Source organism: Mauremys mutica, chromosome 10 (assembly GCF_020497125.1).
Source record: "Mauremys mutica isolate MM-2020 ecotype Southern chromosome 10, ASM2049712v1, whole genome shotgun sequence".
NCBI lineage: Eukaryota > Metazoa > Chordata > Testudines > Geoemydidae > Mauremys > Mauremys mutica.
In genome coordinates this window covers 41067472-41090129 of record NC_059081.1, presented here as the reverse complement: position 1 = coordinate 41090129, position 22658 = coordinate 41067472, and the positions used below count along the sequence as shown (strand labels likewise).

At 40.2% G+C, this 22658-nt stretch overlaps 1 protein-coding gene across 8 annotated transcripts in view; it reads left to right on the top strand.

Annotated features, from left to right (window-relative positions):
- The window catches only part of CHN1 (chimerin 1), a 169889-nt gene that overhangs the window by 87507 nt on the left and 59724 nt on the right, over positions 1-22658 (top strand). For all 8 annotated transcript variants that reach the window (XM_044978395.1, XM_044978394.1, XM_044978389.1 and 5 more), the window contains one exon: positions 555-843. In XM_044978395.1, coding sequence (XP_044834330.1) covers positions 555-843 — 289 coding nt within the window. The remainder of the gene's footprint in view (positions 1-554; positions 844-22658) is intronic.

The window sequence follows — 22658 nt, the reverse complement described above, 5'->3', positions numbered from 1 at the left end:
TGCCCTTGTGCCATTCTGTCCTCCACTGCTCAGATTCTGGCAGCAGTTTGACTACAGTGTAATTGTTGGCACTAAAGCTAAACTGTACCCTGAATGGCCTCTTCCTACAAAAAGACAGGAGTACAGACGTCTAACACTTCATCAATTCTGTGTATTGGTCTACTGTAATAGAGAACTCTGTTATGAGAACTTTTCATATCAGAGAGGCAAGCAATAGACTATAGAGAAGAAATCCCTTAAACAGAGTGTGAAGTATTTTTCATTTTTTCCACAGGAGAATGAAGTGCCCAGACAGGATAAGAGAACAAATAGCTCGTTCTCGGACAGGCATTAGTTTGGCTCTCTATCCACAGTTGTTGTTATTCTACTCTTCTAATTGTGTATAGTAGTTTAATTTAATATTCCTCATTCAGACCATACACAAGCATAGTCACAGATTTAAACGATAGGGTATTTTTATTGTTTGCAAGGCTTCACTTGCTTAATCTCTCTTTTTTTAAAAAAAAAAAATATATATATATATATATGTATACTTTCCCATTTCATTGAGGCAGATTTGGAAATCAAACCAGAAACTTCAGACTCTACTACGATGGAAAACACTTTGTTGGGGAGAAACGTTTTGAGTCCATCCATGACCTGGTGACAGATGGATTGATTACTCTTTATATTGAAACCAAGGCAGCAGAATATATTGCCAAGATGACAATAAATCCAATTTATGAACACATAGGATATACAACCTTAAACAGAGAGCCAGCACACAAAAAACATATGCCAACCCTGAGAGATACATATGATGGCAAAGAGTCTACAGGAGAAGATGAGGTAGCAGAGAAAAGGGTAAGCAACTGTTAAAACACACTTTTTTTTATTAGACTTTTATTTTATACTCTTAACTCTACTCCACTGAAGAATATTAAATATGTTTATAGGTGTTTCATCTAAATGGTTACATCAGATATTTTTGATGAATAGTAAGTTATATGTTAAGATGTTTGAATAATCTTTCCAAGTTTTTAAATGGAAATTTTTGCATATTGCAAGTACCTCTGATTCATAAACTTTTATAATAAGGATCTTTGTTTTTTTAAAGAAATGATTGTTATTACAAATGTCAATCCTCTGATATTCCAGATAGGCTAAAGATATTTAAACTTAGTAATTTACTGCGCAAAAAGACAATTGCCCTTTAATACAGAAATGTATTCCATAATCTATTCAGCATTCCCCATACAATGATAGTAAAGTTGTCCACTTTATAAATAAGTCTGTTCATTAACAAGATAAAATGTTTTAACATTTCACATGACTAGGTTCAGCCTGTCAGAAACTGTCAGAACTATTTTTGGCCTCAGCCAGGCTTATGAAGAAGGATATCTCTCTTCAGAGAGTTGCATTATCAACTGAGAACTAACTGCATTGTGGAGGGGTTTAAAATAAATAAATTAGAACCAATGCAGGATACATTTCAGACTTTGTACTCTTGCAGAACATCTTTAATGTAATGTAGAAGACCCCCAAAACAGTTGCCATGTAGCTTTGTTAACATGACAGATATAAAACATGTTTTAAAAGTCATATTAATACATTTTTAAAATAATGATAGGTGTTAAAATAACTAGAGGAAAAATTGATTGCATCCGTTTATTAAAAAGCCCATAAATGGGTGTGTTTAAAAATATTACTTAAAATATCTGTATATTCACGCATATATAATATGCACTGTAGACTCTCCTGTTACAATGTAATTAAGAGGTTTTTGCAAATTACTGTAAATCACAAAAGAAAATACTACATTTAGGTTTGATTACACATTCATCTTCCCAATCAGAGATCAGGAACACATTTGATGTAATCCTTACATGTATTGACATTCTGTGTCTACGCTGCAGTGACTGAACTTTTTTAATGTAGTAAATCATAGAACATTAGGGTTGGAAGAGACCTCAGGAGGCCATCAAGTCCAGATCCCTGCTCAAAACAGGACCAACCCCAACTAAATCATCCCAGCCAGGGCTCTGTCAGGTCAGGCCTTAAAAATCTCTAAGGATGGAGATTCCACCACCTCCCTAGGTAACCCATTCCAGTGCTTTACCACTCTCCTAGTGAAATAGTGTTTCCTAATATCCAACCTAGACCTCTCCCACTGCAACTTGAGACCATTGCTCCTTGTTCTGTCATCTGCCACCACTGAGAACAGCCAAGCTCCTTCAGATTGGTTCAAAAGCTGCTATCAAATCCCCCCTTCACTCTTCTCTTCTTCAGACTAAACAAGCCCAGTTCCTCAACTTCTCCTCATAAGTCATGGGCCCCAGCCCTCTGATCATTTTCGTTGCCCTCAATATATTGGAAAATATACTGATTCTAGCTGTCCATTTTAATCACATGATTTCTTGCCTGAAACTAGCAGTGGTATAGGTCTGATTTACCTGGGTTCTGTTCCCTAGTGCCTTTGACTGGCTGTGTGATGTTGAGCAAATCACTTAACCATTCTGTGCCTCCGTTTCTCCATTTATAAAATTGATACTAATGCTTATCTGCTTTTGTAAAGTGCTTGGGCATGACTACAGTTGAAAAGCACTGTGAAAGTAGTACTGTGTGACCATCTCTGACTGCCAAAGTTCACTCATCAATGTGAAAGAGAAACAATATGCATTTGAACATGTCTCCAGAATCTATCTCTAGTGCCAAATGAAGCCTATTCCATTAAAAATAGGTTTATCTTATTTACAGACTTCATTTATTGGGAACAAGAAAACTGTTTCAAATCAATAGGTTGGATCAACATTCTGAAATATCAGTTTGCCCCTATAAATGACAGCTGTAAGTAAAATATCTTTTTTAAATAGCATAGACCAGAGGTTCTCAAACTGTGGTCCGCAAGCTCCATTCAGGTGGTCCGCAGATAGTTCCTGCTAAGGTACGTGCCTGGGCAGCCGCGCACAAGAGAATGAAGGGTCACCCACCTAATTAGTGGAGCCACACAGGTGTGACTCCACTAATTAGGTGCCTGGACCCTGGAAAAGACGCACATGTAAGGTTAGGTGGTGGCCTTGTGGGGAGGGGGCAGTGGGGTGAGAAGACAGAGTCGGGGGAATTTGGGACGTGCAGGGCTGCGGCAACCAGAGAAAGAGGCAACTTGCCCCAACTCCAGGGCTGCGGCTACTGGGGAGAGATGGCCCTCCTTCCCAGCCCCATCTCAGGGGCTGCTCTGGAGGGGGAGATACCCCCCTCCTTCCCAGCCCCAGCTCAGGGGCTGCTGTGGTAGGGGAGAGACGGAGAGACCCCCCTCCTTCCCAGCCCAAGCTTGGGGGGCTGCCGTGGCAGGGGACAGAGGGCACATCCATTGCATTAGAAAGGTAAGACTGCTGATATTAAAATGAGTTGTGTGCTTTTATTTGTAGAACAAAAAACTTTTTCTTTTATATAGTGCTTTTATACAAAGCGCATTACGATAGTTAGCTAATGGTACAAACAACATTTGGAAAGATCATTAAGTGGTCCGCCAAGACCCTCAGCAATTTTCAAGTGGTCTGCGAAAAAAAAGTTTGAGAATCACTGGCATAGACTGTCCAAATGGCCTTATATGCTTTTTCTTCAGTACTTAAGAAGCTTTCTCCACTCCCAATGAACTCAGAGGGGACTCAAGGGGACTCAGAACCTCACGAATTGGTTGGTACTGAATTCTATAGATCCTAATAATGAGGGATGTAAAATATTAGTAGAAAATGTCACCTGTTAATTACAAGTAAAGTTCAGTCCAGTGCAGAAGGCTGACACAAGGTCCTCCACACCACTTACACCACCTAATAAGGGTTTACATCCTGTTCGAGGGTCTTGAGTGGGCTTTCTGCACTGGGTTTCTTTCATTCTACAAGGGTTCGATTTAAGCCAAAACCTTGAACAGAAGTTCTGGAAATCACCAGATCATGTGGGTGGTGGTGGTTGTGTGGTTTTTTGGTAAATTCCACTCTTATCGCATTTATCATACTTCACATACTCACCACTATTCAAAGCGAGTGCTATCATTGGAGTCATTCTGTGAAGAGATAATAGAATTTTGTTGTTTAGTGTCATAACATTTTTTGCACTGCTGGAAAAGTTTGTACAGTGTAAGGATTGTAGAGGAGGTTATTATGGAAGGACACAATTGTTGTTTTTTTCTTAGATGGATGCTGTCAAGTCAGACGTCTATCAATAAAAATGTACATATCTTTTCTCATGGAATAGATCAAGAACTATTGAGTAGTTCTCCCGAATTGAAATTTTAGATGAAAAGCCTTAGAGACATTAGTCATGTAATTGCCACATCCCACACCCTTTGTTTGGAAGTTATAAGCAGCCAAACTTGCTTTGTCTCTAAAATGTATAACAGTCTGGATTGGCCCGAAGCCCAGTTTTTATGAGTCTGGTCTCGTTATTTGGTTTGGAACCGTATTGATGTGGGCACAGAAACAATGGGTCAGTCTACACTGCCAACAAAAAAATCACAGCAGTGAGACTCAGAGCCAGGGTCAACTGACTTGGGCTTGCGCTACAAGACTAAAAATAACAATGTAGATGTTCCCACTTACCCTCAGAGCCCAGGCTCCAGTGCATATCTACACTGCAATAAAATATCAATGGCTGGCCCATGTCAGCTGGCTGGAGCCTGAGTTCTGGGACCCTGTGAGGGAGAGGGGTCCTAGAGTCCAGCATCCCATTTGTGGGATGAGCCTGGGCTCCAGCTCGACCCTGACATCTACACTGCAGAGTTAGAGCCCTGCAGCCTGAGCCCCACAAGCATGAGTCGGCTGTGGGTGTTTTATTGCAGGTAGATATACCCTTATACCCTTCCCCCTCGCTGGTGTGAGCCCTAGTCAGTTGACCTGGGCTCTGAGACACTCTGCCATGGAGGTGAATTTTGCAGTGTAGATGTAACTAGTGAGATGTACACACCATAGCATGGATAAATGCAGAGGTTGCAACTTCATTTAAAACTATTACCAAACTGGAGTAATGCCCCAAATTACCCAGCAGGGTTATTCTAGTGTGGACTTCAACTGGCGCCCTTGGTCCCAGATACTACAAACCTGAGGGTTGGTGTGTAGGCCATGTCCTCTCTATACCCTTAGGCCTGCTCCAGGACCCTCACTGGAAACTGAACCAGGAAACCCAAAGTGGCTACTCACCTATGCAGTTGTTCTGAGTTGCCTGAAACCTTGTTATAGGACGAGTTAAAAAACCTTATGAGGTTGCTAGGTGTGAACACACCCTTCAGTTAGCATAGCTGTATGGCTAAATTAATCACAACCCCCCACCTAAGACAAAAGGGCTAAGATCTGGGTGAACTCACCCAGGAGTTTTATATAGGATAGGTGGATGGACTTTTGCTGAGTATTATTTTAGGTAAATACGTGTGTTTGTGTGTATGTGAGGGAAAAGAGAAGAGCAAACCAACTGAGACACAGAGAGCAGCAAAAAACGAGAAAGCCAAGTAGCAGCTTGTGAGTATGGTGTATGACCCTGGACAAAGCCAGAAAGAGAGTTTTGGGGGTCTGATGTTGGCTAAAGAGGCTCGGGGCTGTAAGATCAGAAACAAAGTAATAGTTTCTTATTTCTCCTGCATTTGGGGAAGCAGGATCTTGTACAGTCCTTATAAATAAGCAAGATTAGATCGAAGAAAATACTGGATTCCATCAATTACTATCCCAGGTGGAACACTCCCATCTCCCCAAACTCTGACTAGCTGCTTGGGTCAGAAAGGGGCAACACAGCATATCCTACCTTCCTCCCCATCCACTTCCTCCAGGGAGGAGCCAATCAGCCACCCCCAGCACCTTATGGCAGCAGCTGTGGGAGAGACAGACTTCAGTGCCCAGATGTAGCATGCAACACTCTTCCTTCCTTCTTTCCTTCCTTCACGGCAGCACAAGGAAGTGAGGGAAGGGGAAAGAGAGAATCAACCCTCTCCCCCCGCCCCGCCCCTACACATGCTGAAGGCAAGTGAGAGGGGGAAGCCGAAAAAGGACACGGAGCACTGCCCTAGCTGCTCCTGGTTGAGATCCTTCACCCCCACACCCAGATATCTACACTACTTCCAGCCCCATCAGAGTCACACCTCAGCTAACAAGGTGACCGTTTGAACGGTTTGTGGTTCATGTGGTCAATATAGACCCCACTAGTGGCTTCATGCAACACGTTATGAGAATTTATCACTTTCAGCTAAGTTTTATAAAGAACATTAAAATTGTGTGATACACAATATACATTTTTATATAAATGCTGTGTCACTTGTGTAAAATATAATGTGTTTCAGAAATGCTTTGTGGAGAGTGACCCAAAACACTAGATAATAGGAAATATTTCCTTGCCTTTTTAAAAAACTGCCTGCTATATAACGTATGCAGTGTTGTTATAGCCCTGTTGGTCCCAGGATGTTAGAGAGACAAGGCTGGTGAGGTAATATCTTTTATTGGACCAACTTCAGTTTGGGAAAGGTACGGAGAGTGTTACAGCTAAATACAAGATTAAGCAGATAGTACCTTTTCCCGACCTGAAGAAGAGCTTGTGTAGCTCGAAGGCTTGTCTCTTTCACCAACAGAAGGTGGTCTAATAAAAGATATTGCCTCACCCACCTTGTCTCTGCTATATAAAGATATTTTATGGATAGCGATAGCACACAAGACAAAGTACTTGTATCCGCAGTTAAGCTGCAGACTGCAGCCTTCTCCAGCAAACTAAACATTTATTGTCTGCAATAGAAACTTCCAGAGCCCCTTAAAAATATGTGCTGTATAAAAGTGAATACACTGTTGTATTTTTATGGTATGCTGATACTCGTTGCTGTTTATTTAAAGGCCGTATTTATAAGAAAATAGGGATGTCAAGCGACTAAAAAAATTAATTGCAATTAATCGCATGATTAAACAATAATAGAACACCATTTATTTAAATATTTTGGATATTTCCTATATTTTCAAATATATTGATTTCAATTACAACACAGAATACACTTTATATTTATTTCTGATAAAAAATACTTGTACTGTAAAAAACAAAAGAAATAGTATTTTTCAATTCACCTAATATAAGTACTGTAGTGCAATTTCTTTATCATGAAAGTTGAACTTACAAATGTAGAACTATGTACAAAAAATAACTGCATTCAAAAATAAAACAATGTAAAACTTTAGAGCCTACAAGTCCACTCAGTCCTACTTCAGCCAATCGCTCAGACAAACAAGTTTGTTTACATTTCCAGGAGATAATGCTGCCTGTGTCTTGTTCACTATGTCACCTGAAAGTGAGAACAGGTGTTCACATGGCACTGTTGTAGCTGGCGTCGCAAGATATTTACATGCCAGATGCACTAAAGATTCATATGTCACTTCATGCTTCAACCACCATTCCTGAGGACATGCGTCCATGCTGATGACGGGTTCTGCTCCATAACAATCCAAAGCAGTGCAGACTGATGCATGTTCATTTTCATCATCTGAGTCAGATGCCACCAGCAGAAGGTTGATTTTCTTTTTTAATGGTTTGGGTTCTGTAGTTTCCGCATCAGAGTGCTGCTCTTTTAAGATTTCTGAAAGCATGTTCAATACCTCGTCCCTCTCAGATTTTGGAAGGCACTTCAGATTCTTAAACCTTGAGTTGAGTGCTGTAGCTATCTTTAGAAATCTCACATTAGTACCTTCTTTGCGTTTTGTCAAATCTGCAGCGAAAGTGTTCTTAAAATGAACAGCGTGCTGAGTCATCATCCAAGACTACTCTAACATGAAATCCATGGCAGAATGCAGGTAAAACAGAGCTGGAGACATACAGTTCTCCCCCGAGGAGTTCAGTCTCAAATTTAATTAACGTATAATTTTTTTAATGAGCGTCATCAGCATGGAAGCAAGTCCTCTGAAATGGTGGCCGAAGCATGAAGGGATATACAAATATTTAGCATATCTGGCATGTAAATACCTTGCAGTGCCAGCTACAAAAGTCCCATGTGAATGCCTGTTTTCACTTTCAGATGACATTGTAAATAAGAAGCAGGCAGCATTATGTCCCGTAAATGTAAACAAACTTGTTTGTCTTGTATCAGAGGGGTAGCCGTGTTAGTCTGGATCTGTAAAAGCATCAAAGAGTCCTGTGGCACCTTATAGACTAACAAACATATTGGAACATGAGCTTTCATGGGTGAATACCCACTTCGTTGGATGCATGTCCAACGAAGTGGGTATTCACCCGGGAAAGCTCATGCTCCAATACGTCTGTTAGTCTATAAGGTGCCACAGGACTCTTTGTTGTTTGTCTTGGCAATTGGCTGAACGAGAAGTAGGACTGAGTGGACTTGTAGGCTCTTTGCATTGTTTTGTTTTTGAATGCAGTTATTTTTTATACATAATTCTACATTTGTAACTTCAACTTTCATGATAGAGATTGCACTACAATACTTGTATGAGGTGAATTTAAAAATACTATTTCTTTTGTTTATAATTTTTACAGTGGAAAGATTTGTAATAAAAATAATAATATAAAGTGAGCACTATACACTTTATATTCTGTGTTGTAATTGAAATCAATGTATTTGAAAATGTAGAAAAACATCCAAAATATTTAATAAATTTCAATTGGTATTCTATTATTTAACCGTGCAATTAAAACTGATTAATAAACAGCCCTAATAAAAAACTGATATTTCTCCTTGTTTACATTAATATAAATAACTAGAATGATTTAACCTCCATATAAAGCATCTCTATACACATTCTGTAGTGTGTTTATACATAGATTGAGAAGTTTTTCTTTGTCTTCAATGATAAAAAGGGGAGTATTAAATTCCTGTTGCTCAAATTGAAATATATAAGCAAACTGGAATTGGACAAGTCTAACAGCAGATGCAAAGAAAATTGTAGAAAGTTAAACAAGACAGAAGATGCTGTTTTATTATCTGAATGGTATTTGTAATAATATTCACTAAAGAGAATTATTCCAGTAGATGGAGGAGAAAATAATTTTGCGGGGCTCTGTATTTTATGAATGTGCCTCTTCATAAGCCTTATCCTGCAGCTTTATAGCTTCTCCCTAATTTTTCAACTCTTAGGTATAAAGTCTTATGCTTTCTCCAAGGCACAAGGGAGGAAAAAGCTTCTCTGCCTAAAGTAGGGATGAGCTTGTACCAAAACCACATGCTGCAGACCTGTGGACGTTCTGATCAGGGTACAATACAGGCTTTGTGATACAGGCCTGCCTGTGTCATGAGTGAGACAAATGGTGATGTGTAAAAATAATTTCTGGAGAAGAACAAACCGAGCACAAGGACACACAGGGCTTGATTGGGGAATAGCCGCTGGGGTTGTAATTTCACATTCTGTCATAAACGCACAGAGGAAATAGGGCAGCCACAAAGCACACTTCTAACATCAAAATAAAATATTAAGAGTCCTAGGCCTAGTAGTAAATTTGACAAGTGCCAGTGTCTGGGAATCCAAGGGTACATGAGATGTCTCTTTATGGAAATTAACTTTAATTTACAGCAGTTGAAATATTTTGGGTGAATTTTAAAAAAATTATTGTGGTTGATGGGAGAGCCTTACTAGCTGGCTTTAGCAAAGGAGAAAGATTTAAAGACCATGAAAGATGCAAAGTTGACAAACTATGCAATATTTGGAGGAGGATTGCAAAACACAAGCCATCATGATGAGCAGAAACATTGAGTCCTGTAAGGGGCATACCAATATATTGTTGTGTGACTTAAGATAGTTTTTAATGGGAAAAGCATGAGACTCTAATTGACCACTTATGTGATTACCTGAAGGCCTTTGATTACCATATGATTACCTGAAGGCTTCTGACTGCTTGTCATATACAATACAATGTAAATAGAAAATAAAAAATGTTTTAGTTTACTGATTTCTGACTTTCATGACCTCTGACAGAATGAATAAAGTTAGAGAGATAACTGGTGGGTTTGAGAATTGAAAAAGGGAGTGGACTTGACATGGCTGAATGCCCTGAACATATATTTCAGCACAGCAGTTAAAAATGTAAGGATAGTTCCTCAGGGTAGGTCTATACTTACCGCGCGGGTCGACGCGGAGAGTTCGACTTCTCGGAGTTCGAACTATCGCGTCTAATCAAGACGCTATAGTTCGAACTCCCCACGCGCTCCGGTCGACTCCGGAACTCCACCACTGCGAACGGCGGTGGCAGAGTCGACCTTGGAGCCACGGACTTCATTCCCGCGGCGTCTGGACTGGTGAGTAGCCCGAACTAAGGTACTTCGACTTCAGCTACGCTATTCACGTAGCTGAAGTCGCGTACCTTAGTTTGACCCCCCCCCCTTAGTGTAGACCAGGCCTCAGATAATCTGTAGGCTGTTCAGAAAGCAAAGTTATGCTGCCATTATGGTCCTTAGAGCTAGGGAGACAAGCCTAAAGACTCAATTGAAAGTGTGTTCCACCTGAAGTGGCCTAATGCAGAAATGGTGATAGTTCCCAGTACCCCAGAGCCAGAGCTTCTTCTGCATTTCACTCCTTGAATAGTTGACAAATGATTGCAACTTCTCCTCCTTCAGAAGGTAATTATCACAGTAGAGTTAGTGGCCCGCAAGCAGATCAATTGATTCAGTTAAATACTTCATGTAAGATGATAGCTCTATTGAATTAATAAATATATAGATACTTACTTACCTCTTTGCCAAGGTCATTATCAATTATCTGGAACTGATTTAAATTACCATATTTTTTTTACTTCACTAATATATTGGCATTTTAAAATATTACAAAAGTGAAGTCTATCCAAGGTTTAGCTGTGCTGCTACATATCCTCTGTCTCTAAGAATGAAGTGCCTAGTTTAAATAGTTGCAGATTAATTGTATGTTAAGATCGATGCAAGTTACATTTAGTAGTCATTGTTATTTACATAAGAAATGACTGACACTTCTGCAAGAAAAGTTACAATAAAAGCAATTACACTGGCTGTGAACAAGGATCTTCTAGTGCCTCGTGCCAACATATTGCCTGAAGTGGAAAGAGTTAGGTAAAGTCTTGGAGAAGCAATCTTCCAACAACAATATTTTTGTTGTTATTTTGCAATATTGATAATAGTGACAGCCATTCTTACCTTTCCATGATAAATTGGATTCTGCATACAATGCTGATCAAAGAGATCTAGAACAGTAAATCTTTATAATGCTCTTCATTCCAGCTCCTGAGTCTAGTTAGTACTAAGAGCCTAGAGGTAGTGTAAATCTCTATGTGCATTTCTAATACACCCATCACCATTGTATCCAGGAGCCATAAACAAGGTTAAAGTCACAGTTATATATGTCCAAAGGTAGACCTAGCTTCCCTCCCTAATTTAGGCTGCCATCTCATATTGAGAAACATATCCGAGTCCTTATGCCCCCCCGGTGTTGAGGAAAAGTCTGCTTAAAGAGCTTCCAGTGAGCCTTAAATGACAAAGGTCAGGCTCAGGCAGATCTGCAGTGGTAGTGTTTTATGTAATAGTCCTCTACAGGAAGAACATTCTGCCTCTGAGAATTTCACCCTTTGGTCAAAATTTCTGTGACGTAGTATGGGGGGAAGAGGTGGACTCTGACAACATTTAACCCTTTATCATTGAGAGCTTTAAAGCTAAGGACCAAAAACTTGATTCTGATCTGGAATCTGAATTGGAATCAGTGAAGAGCATGATGTATCCTTGTTGTTCAGTCTTGCTTAGCAGACACAGCATGTTGGACTAGTTGTAGTTTCCTTGTGGCCTTCAAGTTGATCCCAGTTAGATTATATTGCAGTCATTTGCCCTGGAGATCGTGAAAGCATAGATGGATGAAGACATTCTTGGGCACTAGTTGTTTTGGGTGTCCAGAAGCAGTGATATGCCCAATAGGGGCTGAAACAGCACACCGCTTTAACAATCAAGGGCAGAATGTGCCCTCAGGAAGTGGCAAGGTCATAGCTGTTGCAGGTTGTTTGAAATACTTTTATCCTTGATAACTCAAAGTAGGTGCTCAGATGGCCACTGTTTATTCCTGTACTTTATTTAAGAGGATATGTACTAAAAGACTGTCACCCAGCTGATTCCAATTAACCCCTCAGGTCCTATGAAAGAGTTTGCATGTCCAACGAATGTTAATGTCATTAAGGTGAAGTAAAAGTTGCTGGCACCTCTCGGGTTCACCTGCATTATTGCCTATCAAGGACATGAGTTAAAATACATACATACATTACACAAGATATTAAAAAATCTAGGAAATGCCCAGTTACAGTTGTACTTCTAACACAAGGCACCTTTGCTTTATAATACTGTGCCCCTGTAGAGAAGCCAGTCTACCATCTTCCCTTCCTTGTAGGTGTACTATTAAGAATGTGAACCACAGAGCAGTAATTTAATTATTTGTCTCCTATATACATGTCTCTGACGCTTAAGGAGATGATTTCTCACCACACTAACTTGCTCTTATCACATAAGTGCTCTAATACTGCAGGGCAAATTAGGTTAATCTACAGAGGCGCTTTAGCTCTCTGTCTAATTATACTTGGAAAATTGACTGCCATTTGGAATCACAGGGCCCAAACTGTCAGGTGCTGAATGTTCTCCTTGGTTCACAGAATCAGGCCCTCAGCAAAGACTGGAGAATGGTTGCTTTCAATATACCCTTTTTCTTTTTGGTTCAGGAATTTGGAAAATTTCTGTATGAGTACTGTGAATGACTGTTAAGACTGTAAAGCAGCCCCATTGCTGTAAAATTAAGATTGGAGAATTCTGCCTCTGTGGTCACTAATCAAATGAATCTGTTAGATGAAATAAAATCATGATATTCCTTTTTATGCTTGTCAGATAATTGGTATGGACACATAGATCTAAGGTAGATTGAGTGCCTTTTTTGTAAAGTACAGCCATTTCTAGAGTTCCTAATACTGTAGGTTTGGGATGGAGGGTTGTTTGTTTTTGTTTCTTAAATTTAAGCATTCAGACCATTGCAACCTAAACTTGACCTTTGAAATTTCCTTCATTTTTTAAGTAGTCATAGCATAGGATGGGAAATGAAGGAAGGTTGGTGGGGGGCTTCCCTCTTATTTCTTAATGCCAGAAGAGGATTGCCTCACTAATGCACGTCTGCTAAGACCTTAGCAGAGGTTCACATCCCCTGTGGATATCAGGCAATGCAGAGAAGTAGGGCTCCACCAAGGTAAGAGCATCAACCCCTAATGAGCCTTAGGAGGGTTGTTGTGGCACCACAATCCTGACAAGCTGTAGGAACTTGTTGCTTTTCTTCCCCTGTGGGTCTTGGGGTAGGTGTGGGCCATAACAAGCCCTCGCAGCTATAGGGTGGGTACATTAGTGAGAGTAAACTTTTGGTGGAGGCCCCAAGGAGCTGTCCAAAGCAAAGAGGGTTTCGTGGGAGAGCTGAGGAACAGGTCTTCACTGCAGAAAAAGGCAAGGAGGGAGGCATTAGCACTTTTCTGCCTTCTTCAGCAGACCAAATTCCTGTGGCTCACACTAGCCTAATGTCCTTCATCACAGAGGAGAAAGTTAATTGTCAGGTGGAGCAGGGAAGGAAGTGTTGCTTTTTTCTCCTGTCTTGTCCTGCTTTACCACAGAGCTGCTCTTGAGGCCCTCCCAAATCATTGGGTCTGTGGAAAGCGAATGAGGGATCAGGAGGACAGCCCTACCCTGTGTCTTGCTCAGAGATATGAAGAGGCTGCCTGGAACAGAGGGGTACATAGAACGATGCTTAGGATAAGCTCATGGTGCAGCAAGAGAAGGCAAGGAGAAAGATTAATTACCCCGTATAATAGCTGGTCTGGAAAATCAGCTCTGGTGTACAGTTTATAGGATAATATAGTTGTCTGCTCTGGAGAGATGGGCTTCCTGATTCCCACGAAGAGATCTCCCATCCTGCAGACCCAAGCATGCCCAAAAAAGGGATCAGATCTCTCGTCCAAGCATAGTTCACCCTGACATCTCCACCAAAGGACAAACCTATTGTAGTCCATGAGGGAAATTTTTATCACTGCAAAAACACAGAGAAGTGGAGGAGGACACAGAGATGTCAGAATCTGGGTGAGAACTGTGCTGGTGGGTAAAGAGATCAGATCACTCCTGTGGATCTCCTGAGATGTGAAGGAGAGACGGTCCTACAGGAGGCTCAGGAGGGATCTGATCTCTTTACTCCATAATGCAGTGTTGTGTTATCTTTATAAACTGTGCACAAGAGCTCATCTTCCATTTTAATCACTGGTTACAAAGAGGGATCTTCAGGGAAAATCATTTCAGCAGGCTCTCCTTGGTTATTTGAGGAAGTGGTGAGGGGATTTTAAGAGAAGTATATTGTGATTTCTGACACTATCCTTCCAATAGTCATACCTAGGATAAAGTGGGTCTCTTGGTCATTGTTTCTAAAGGTGGCATTTAATGGTAATTTTTACTTGTGCAATAGGCCTGCTTACATAAAATACTCTCAAACTGTGGTGCTCTGTAGCTGGTTTGCTGACTGTCAATTCCATCACTTGTCAGGCTGTTTCCTGGGCTGTATATGTTGTTTTCGTTTTGCCCTCCTTCTTCCATCTGCCGTGTTCTAATTATTTTCTATTACTAATCACTTCTACAGGAAACAGGCTGGACTTTTTGAATTAGGAGAACTGTAAAGGGATAATTTTATTTACAAGTTTTTCTTACCTTGCTTTGATTTTATAATGTAACATTATATAGCTGGTGATAATCACCTGGAGTTATGACTGTGTCTAATCTCATAAACTAAGCAGAATCAGGTCAGGTCAGTACTTTTATATGAGACTCCCAAGGAAAACCCATGGACTGCAGGAAGTGGTGGTGTTCATGGCTCTTTTTGCTCTGAAACAGTAGTGAACCAAAGCCCAAGATTCTAATGCTTTATGTTTTAAGGATTAACATCAGACCCTTCTTCAGCTGTATAGTGAGAGATTCCTCATACATATATTTTACCACCTTAATAGGCTATCCCTTTTTATACACAAAGCTCTCAGCCATTTTCTACTTCCTGCTCAAGGTATGGAAATGTTTTCCCATTTAATGAATAACCAATTTTATACCAGTTATCTTTAGATCATCCTGCATAGGAATCCACATCATCAGGCTTTTATGTAGAGCTCAGAATGGGTTGGTCATCCTACACCTTTCAATTCATGATAGGCAGACACATCTAGTGCAATGATAATTGTCCATTAATAAGTGGTTACCCCAACCTTGCAGATCTGTGGAGAGTAAAATACTTGGATAGAAGTGACAGAAGATCTGGACAGAAATGGTTAAATGAATTTTTTAGCTGTATTGGGCTGTAAAAGAAAACTGGAGCTATTATATACCCCATGGTTAAAGTTGTAATGGCCATCCTGTTCTGACCCCTATTTTTATTCTTTTTGAACTGTCACAACTAATCCTTTTTAAATTAAATTCTCAATGCTTGGTGTAAGCTCATAGTTGAAAATTTTCTTTTGAGTTTGAATAAAGTCAGGAGAGCAATGTAGTTACCTAGATAGACAGAAATGCTTGCTTTTATTACTGCCCACTTGTCACACTTAGTCCTCAGCAACTGCAAGGATACCAGACTTTTCAAAAAAATTGAGTTAGAATTAGAAAGTTATAAACTCTTACAAACCTAGCTTCTTTTTAAAAATATTAGTGCCAATTACTTAGAGCTGTGCAACTTTTAATGTTCTCCAATGTGCATCTCCTAATATTTGTGAGCGCTGTAGGAACCGTCAGATTCACAAATCTGACACTTGCTGGCTGGGTTATTTTAGCATTGACCCCTCAGCATCGGTATTCTTGGCTTTTAGTGGGGCTAGTCATGTGCATAAAGTTAACCACAAGCTAACATTTTCAGGCCCAGATGATCAAATTATACTAGATATACTCAGGGCCGGGCCACAACATTTTGGCACCTGAGGTGGGGAGCTCAAATTTCGCCCCATGCCAAAACTTTGAAAGGTCTCAATTCTGCCTTCTTCCTGTTCTACTCCTTTCCTGGTACTGCTCTGCTATCTACCCCAATAAAGGAGAACTAACAATTTAAAATGCCTTATTCAAAAATTGTAAGTAACATTTAACTTTCAAATGCCTGAACAGCAAATGTAACTTTTCTTGTCTGCATAGTAAACACTGGCATTTTTATCTGTTTGAATAATCAAAGTGGTGCTTTCCGTGCCTTCTTGGTTGCAAAGATTTGAACTGCTTCCTGAAGGTCCACAGTCTGGCCAGCTCATGCTCTATTGAGATGGTTGCAAGGCCGACCTACCTCTCTTGTGTTATTGTGGAGTGTAGATGTGTCTTTATTAACTTCTGCTTGGAGAAGCTACGTTCTCCACTGGCAATTGTTACAGGAAGTGTTAGTAGTATGCGCAGAGCAACAAAAGCATTTGGAAAGAGGATGGTCATCTTATTTGTGCACATATATTCCAGAACAGCCTTTGGAGTTGATCTTGCTGAAAAGTATCTTGAAAGTGCTTTCAGTTCATCACCTAAATCACTCACATCAATAGCGCACATGCCATCATGTGTCAACACTGTCTCTAGTGCCCTGCATTGCTGATGTAGGTCTTCTTCAGGTATAGTGAGGAATTTTGGAATATCATACAACATCCCAAATATACTGCCGTGTTCCTTGGGGTCTCTTATGGGATTATCCCATGCCTCGTAATCAAAATGTCATCTTCTTCGGTGACTCTTGTATTCTTGAATGGGTGGGAAAATAGCTTCAGTGTGAAGTTCCTCTGCCAACTTCTGTGCACTCTTCAGAACGTTTTGAAATCCCTCATCTGACCAGTCAGACTGTAGGTATGACTTTGCTTTGTCCAGTTGTTCCATTGCTCCAGATATATCAAGGTGAACACCTTGGAGTCTCTTGCTTACAGCATTTATTTCAAACAGTATGTCATGCCACAACACTAAGCCACACAGAAATTTGAAGTTATGTATGTTTCTGGTGATTCCATTTCCCTCTGCCACTGTTCTCCCACGAACCAGTCATGTCATAGCATTATCCTCCATAATGGCAACTATGGCATCATCTATCTTCCCAATTTGGTGTTTGATAGGCTTTATCGCCTCCACTCAACTTTCCCATCATGTGGCACTCAGTGGTTTCAGTGTCGGAGAGGATGTTCCCAGACGTTGCTTCAAAATTTGCCATCGATGAGTTGATGCAGAGAAAAATACATAGATGCTTTGAATTACATTAAAAAATTCAGCAGCCTCACTAGAAGCTGCTGCTGCATCATTGACCACCAAGTTCAATGAATGAGAACTGCTTGGGACAAAAAAAGCTTGAGAGTTTAACTTTTGGATCCGTGTCTGCACTCCTCTGTTCTTTCCTCTCACGTTGGCACCCTTATCATAGCCCTGACCTCTCATGTCAGCTATCTCAATTCCCATATCTTCCAGCTTTTTAAAAAGCATATTTGTCATACCAGCTCCTGTAATATCATCAATGTCAATAAATTCTAGAAAATGCCCTCTGACAGTCACCATTGCAGGGACATTTTCACTAGGTTCTGTTGTTGTTACAAAATGCACCATTAAAGTCATTTGTTCTGTATTGCTGATGTCAGGTGTGAAGTCCAGAATAACCAAGTAATAGCTTGCTGACTTCAGATCTGCTACAATCTTCTGTTTGACTTTTTGCCAGTAACTTTATGATCTCATTTTCAATTGTTTTTCCAAAGTAGTGGTGTATGTACATTTCTTGGGTGGTGATTCTTCTTAGATGCTCCTGGAGGACAGCATCAAACTCAGCCATCAGCTCCACAATTTTAAGGAAGTTTCCATTGTTTGGCACATACAGCTGATCTGAAGTGCCACGCAGTGCTAGATTTTTGGGTAGCAAGCATTCTCACAATGGCAATGAGCCTTTTCAGAACATTTTGCCAGTAAAGAGACTCTGATACAGTCTTCTCTTGATGCTGATCATCTATGGTGGCCTTTAACCTTAGTCTCATTTCAAGCTCTTTTCACCTATGGAATGCTCTCTGGTGATTTGCTGCCTTCTCATGGCATGCCAGATTTCTAGCCAGATTTTTCCAGTCCTTTGTTCCTGTAGAACCTAATGTGTCTAGAACATTAGACTGGAAGAGTTTGCAACAAAAACAGTATGCAGCATTCTGGATTTTTGAGTATATAAGCCATGGCCTCTCCATTTTATCACCATTGGGGATTTCACGCCAGTAATGTGTTGGATGGAAACTTCTATTTTCATTGTCTTTGGGGGAACATGAAGTTTTTCACTTGCTGTGGCCCATGCAGTACAAGGAAGTCCCTCAGGCTGCTGCTCAAGTGTGTCCACAGTCCTGGATCATCTAGACTTAAGGAACTAAACTCAGCAGCAGCTGTTTCTTGCCCCTCCACCACACTCTTCTCTGATCTACACTTTTCTTCAGGAATGTGCCTGGTTACATCCATTTGAGATGGAGATATGGATGCTGCAGTAGCTGCCAGGTCACCTGCACTCTGACTAACTGGAAGTTCAGGCATCTCCTCACCACTCACATCCTCACTGGGGCCGGAAGGCTCACCGTGAACATTTGTGTCTATGTATCTCAGGAGAGCTCCTTCCTGCTTAGATAGAAAAGCTTCCTTTGCTTGCTTTCTTTTTCTGAATGCTGCCCCAGAGGGGCATTTTCTTCTTTCACTCATGATTGCTGTTCTGTGCCAGCTATAGTGGCCCTCAACACGCAATTGAAGGGGACAAATAAGCAGGCTGGTAGCAGGGCCTGAGTGAGGGAAGATATTAGCATCTTAAGAGCCTAACTGACTGCCTGTTCTCCTCAAGTGGGTTCAAGGAAGCAGCAGGAAACAGGAAGCTCCCTGAGAAGCTTTTGTTAATCAGTCCAGGCTCCTGGGGGTGCTAGAGAGGTACATAAGAGGCTCCTCCTCTTCTCTCTCCCTGCAGCTCCTGCTGCTTTCTATTATTCCCTCTCACCTTTTCTCCTGCCTGCCTGTTATGTCTCTTGTGCCCTCCTTCCTCCAGCACAGCACTCCACCATCTCTATGCATCTAGAGCAGAGAGAATACATATGCACCAGCAGCAGACACAATTTTCTACCCTCTGAGTCCTAGTAGGCCCCCCTGCTCCCCGGTCTGGCACCTGAGGCGGCCGCCTCAGTTTGCCCCATGGTAAGGCCGGCCCTGGATATACTTGTATACTGCATTCAGTTCATGATAGTTATATCAATTATTAGATGAATATTGTGTCAAAGTAAAAATAAGAAACTGGTATGTCTATAGGATTTGAGTGTTTATTGCCAAGTATAATGTCCTACATTAAGCCTTATTACTGGGTGTATGTTCTTAGTTTTCAGTGTGTGAATCAGGGGTAGTAGCATTTATAGAGCAAGTAGCTTTGCCCTTTCCTAGGCAAGAGTAAATGAATATGGAGATGAAAGGTTATATTGTCTGTTTCTATACTAAACATGGTTGGGAGGTGTTTAATAAGTGTTATGCATTATATCACGTCTCAAATGTTATTGGGTGAGGAGTGTTTTGGGTGATTTTTACAGTGCAGAAAAAGTTATCATGAAGCAGTTACCAAAGCCTATATGGAAGTGAGGCACATTTGCATTCAAACATTGCTGTGACTCAGAGTCAGCTTAAAGTACCAATATGTTTAATACAAATGCATGAAAATTGAAAGTAACATCATGTATATTTGTATTTTTCATGGAGCTGAAATTTTTCAGATCCTAAATGACAACTTTTCATTCAGTTCAAATTCCAAATGCTGTTAGCATTCAAACCTGCAGCTTGGTGCTTTGAAACTGACAAAAGACCTCTGAACTGACAACCACCTTTGCAATAAACAGAAGGTTTTAAGACAGATGCATTGCTCAGCAAGTTGACATGCTAGCAGCTACTGAATAACTTATGTTGGGGCTATGGGTTAATTCTCTTAAGCTATTTTTATAGCTGAGAATCAAAACAATAATAAGCTTATCTATTTTATATGGTTTCAACCACTTAAAATGTTGATTGATATTAGTAGTATGAAATAAGAGAAGAGTGGGGTTTTGTGGGGGTTTTTTTGTTTTTACTTCTAGTCTGGAAAAAGATAATTAAAAAGAGCCCGGATAAGCTAAAAAGGGGAAATAACTTGGCTGAATAAGCAGAAGAAAACACATCTTTTGGTTCAGTATTTAGTTTAATCCTAATGGATGAGTTGTAAAAATGAAATGATACTTTAAGCATGGATTTTTAACATCAATGTTTCTTGGTGTTCAGAAGAACAAAATATTCTTTCCAAAGATGTTTTACCTCAAATTCCAAATGAAATGCCAGATTTTTGTATTGGCAATAGGGGCTTAGGAGTGGTAGTTTCCTGGGCTTCATCTAAAAGTCATGTTTTAAGAAAGACTTGTGCCAATTAATTTAATAAAAAAAAAAAGACATCATTGGGATAGAAACAATCTACTCTGCCTGCACACTGACGTTTTTTTTCCTAAGCCAAATAGGTAATATAACAAAAACCTTTGATGGAGAAATGGGTTGGTGGCAGCCTGTTTTCAGAATGATACCATTTTAAAATGAAGAAGCTATTTAAATTTGTTTCAGAACTGCTGTTTTTCCCCTTTTGAGATGATAGTTTCTTCATCCTTGGAATTGCTGACTCTCAGAGTGAGAATTCCTAGTGGCAATCACTTCAACCAGCAACATGGGTGAGTTTGCTGCCCTCTCACATAAACACTCACATGGCAGGAAAATTTAATAGAGTAACACAGGAGACAAAGAGGTAGTAAATGGGAAAGAAGACTAATATATACGGGGGTGGGGAGGAATTGAATCATTCAAATAGGATATAGACTGACTGGTTTCTAATCTAGGATATTAGTTGCTCTACTTTTAGACTCACTAGTGCCTGCTAATCTAGTTTGAACCCAAGAAACCACAAAGTAATGTCCAGAAGCACCCAGTTGTCCAAGTTACCAAAGCCAGTAAGGTTGTTTTATAGGAGCAGCAACTAGAAGAGGACAAAAAGCATCTGAACAGCATAATAAAACCTGACTCCCGTTAGAAGTTACAGGCATGAGAAGGTTTTTTCATCTTTTCATTTATTTTCTAATTTTCTTTGTATGGGAGAAACTTTCTTTGTTTTGTCTTTGCTTTATTTTCCATAATTTACAATTTTAACAATATGATAAATATTGTATTTCACTGTGGTGTTGTAGAAGCTCCCTGCAATTAGTAATTCTCTTCATTCCTCCTCCTCCTCGTTTATCTTACCATTTTCTTCTTGTATCTCAGATAGGGCCCAAATTTAACAAGAGACCTAAGTACCCGCCTAATGTTCAGTACCTGAATAGTCTCTGGGCAGGTCTACACTACAGGGTTAAATCAACCTAAGTTACGCAACTCCAGCTACGTGAATAACGTAGCTGGAATCAGCATAGCTTAGGTTGACTTATTGTGGTTTCTACACCGTGCTGGGTTGACGGGAGAAACTCTCCCGTTGACTTACCTTACGCTTCTCGTTCTGGTGGAGTACCGGAGTTGATGGGAGAGCAATAAGTGGTCGATTTAGTGGGTCTTCATTAGACCCACTAAATCGACCCCCTGTGGATCGATCACTGCAGTGTCAATTCACGGTAAGTGTAGACATGCCTTCTCTGAGCTCAGTTTGGGCACATGTTTATACCTCTTGGTGAATTAGAGATTACAAGACTTTACTGGTGATGATAAGGGCTTTATTTACTGAGGGCTTTATTTCTGAGACTTCTTTAAAATGTAGTTCCACTGCTGGAGATCTTGGAATCAAGCTCTGATTTCATTTACTCTAGATTTAAATTAGAAGTAACATGGTTACAGTCAGTTGTTATTCCTGAGTTACATGAGTGTAACCGAGAGCATATGTAAGGCAAATAGGATTTGATGCTTGAGCAGAATCTGATCCATTTTTTTGATTCTGCACTCTAGCCTTGTCTGAAAGTCAATCTTGAGCCTGATCTAGCAGTTCACTGAGTGTAGGTGCAGCTGCACCCATGCAGAATCCTGCACTCAGGAAATGCAGGATCAGGGCCTGGGGAAGTGCTAGTAGACACTTTGGACCACCACAGTTCCGAGCGCTTTCAGTGTTGGATGATCAACAAGGGACTTCAGAATGATGATGAAATCACATTATGATCTGCAAGAATGTTACCTGCAAATGTTACAACTCAAAAAAAATTGTAATAAAATATTTTAAAATTATCAACTCATCTTGATTACTGGGGTTATATCCAGGATTATTTTAGCAAGGATTAGAGGGTTTAGCACTTTTCAGTCTTAATTATGCTAAACAAGTATGATCACGAACTGAAAGTATGCTGGAGGGGAAAACTGTGACAACACATGTATCTTAGCAACATAGCTTACTCCGGAGGATATGGATGAATTCAGAATACTGGCTGTGCCAAAAGAACAGGTGTAGCATGAAATACAAAGAATGTTTAGAAATTAATGAGCTGCAGTTTTCAATTACAAAGTGTATTGAATCATTCTAGATTGAATTATTACACAGAACAAAAAAAGGCTAATATAAGGGGCAGAGTGCAGATTGCCATGAGAAGACTGATGTGGATGTGAAATATTATGCATGAGGTAAGAAAATATTAACAAGAGATAAAAAGAAACGTGCATAATGCCTGCACACATTATATCCAGCTCTGAG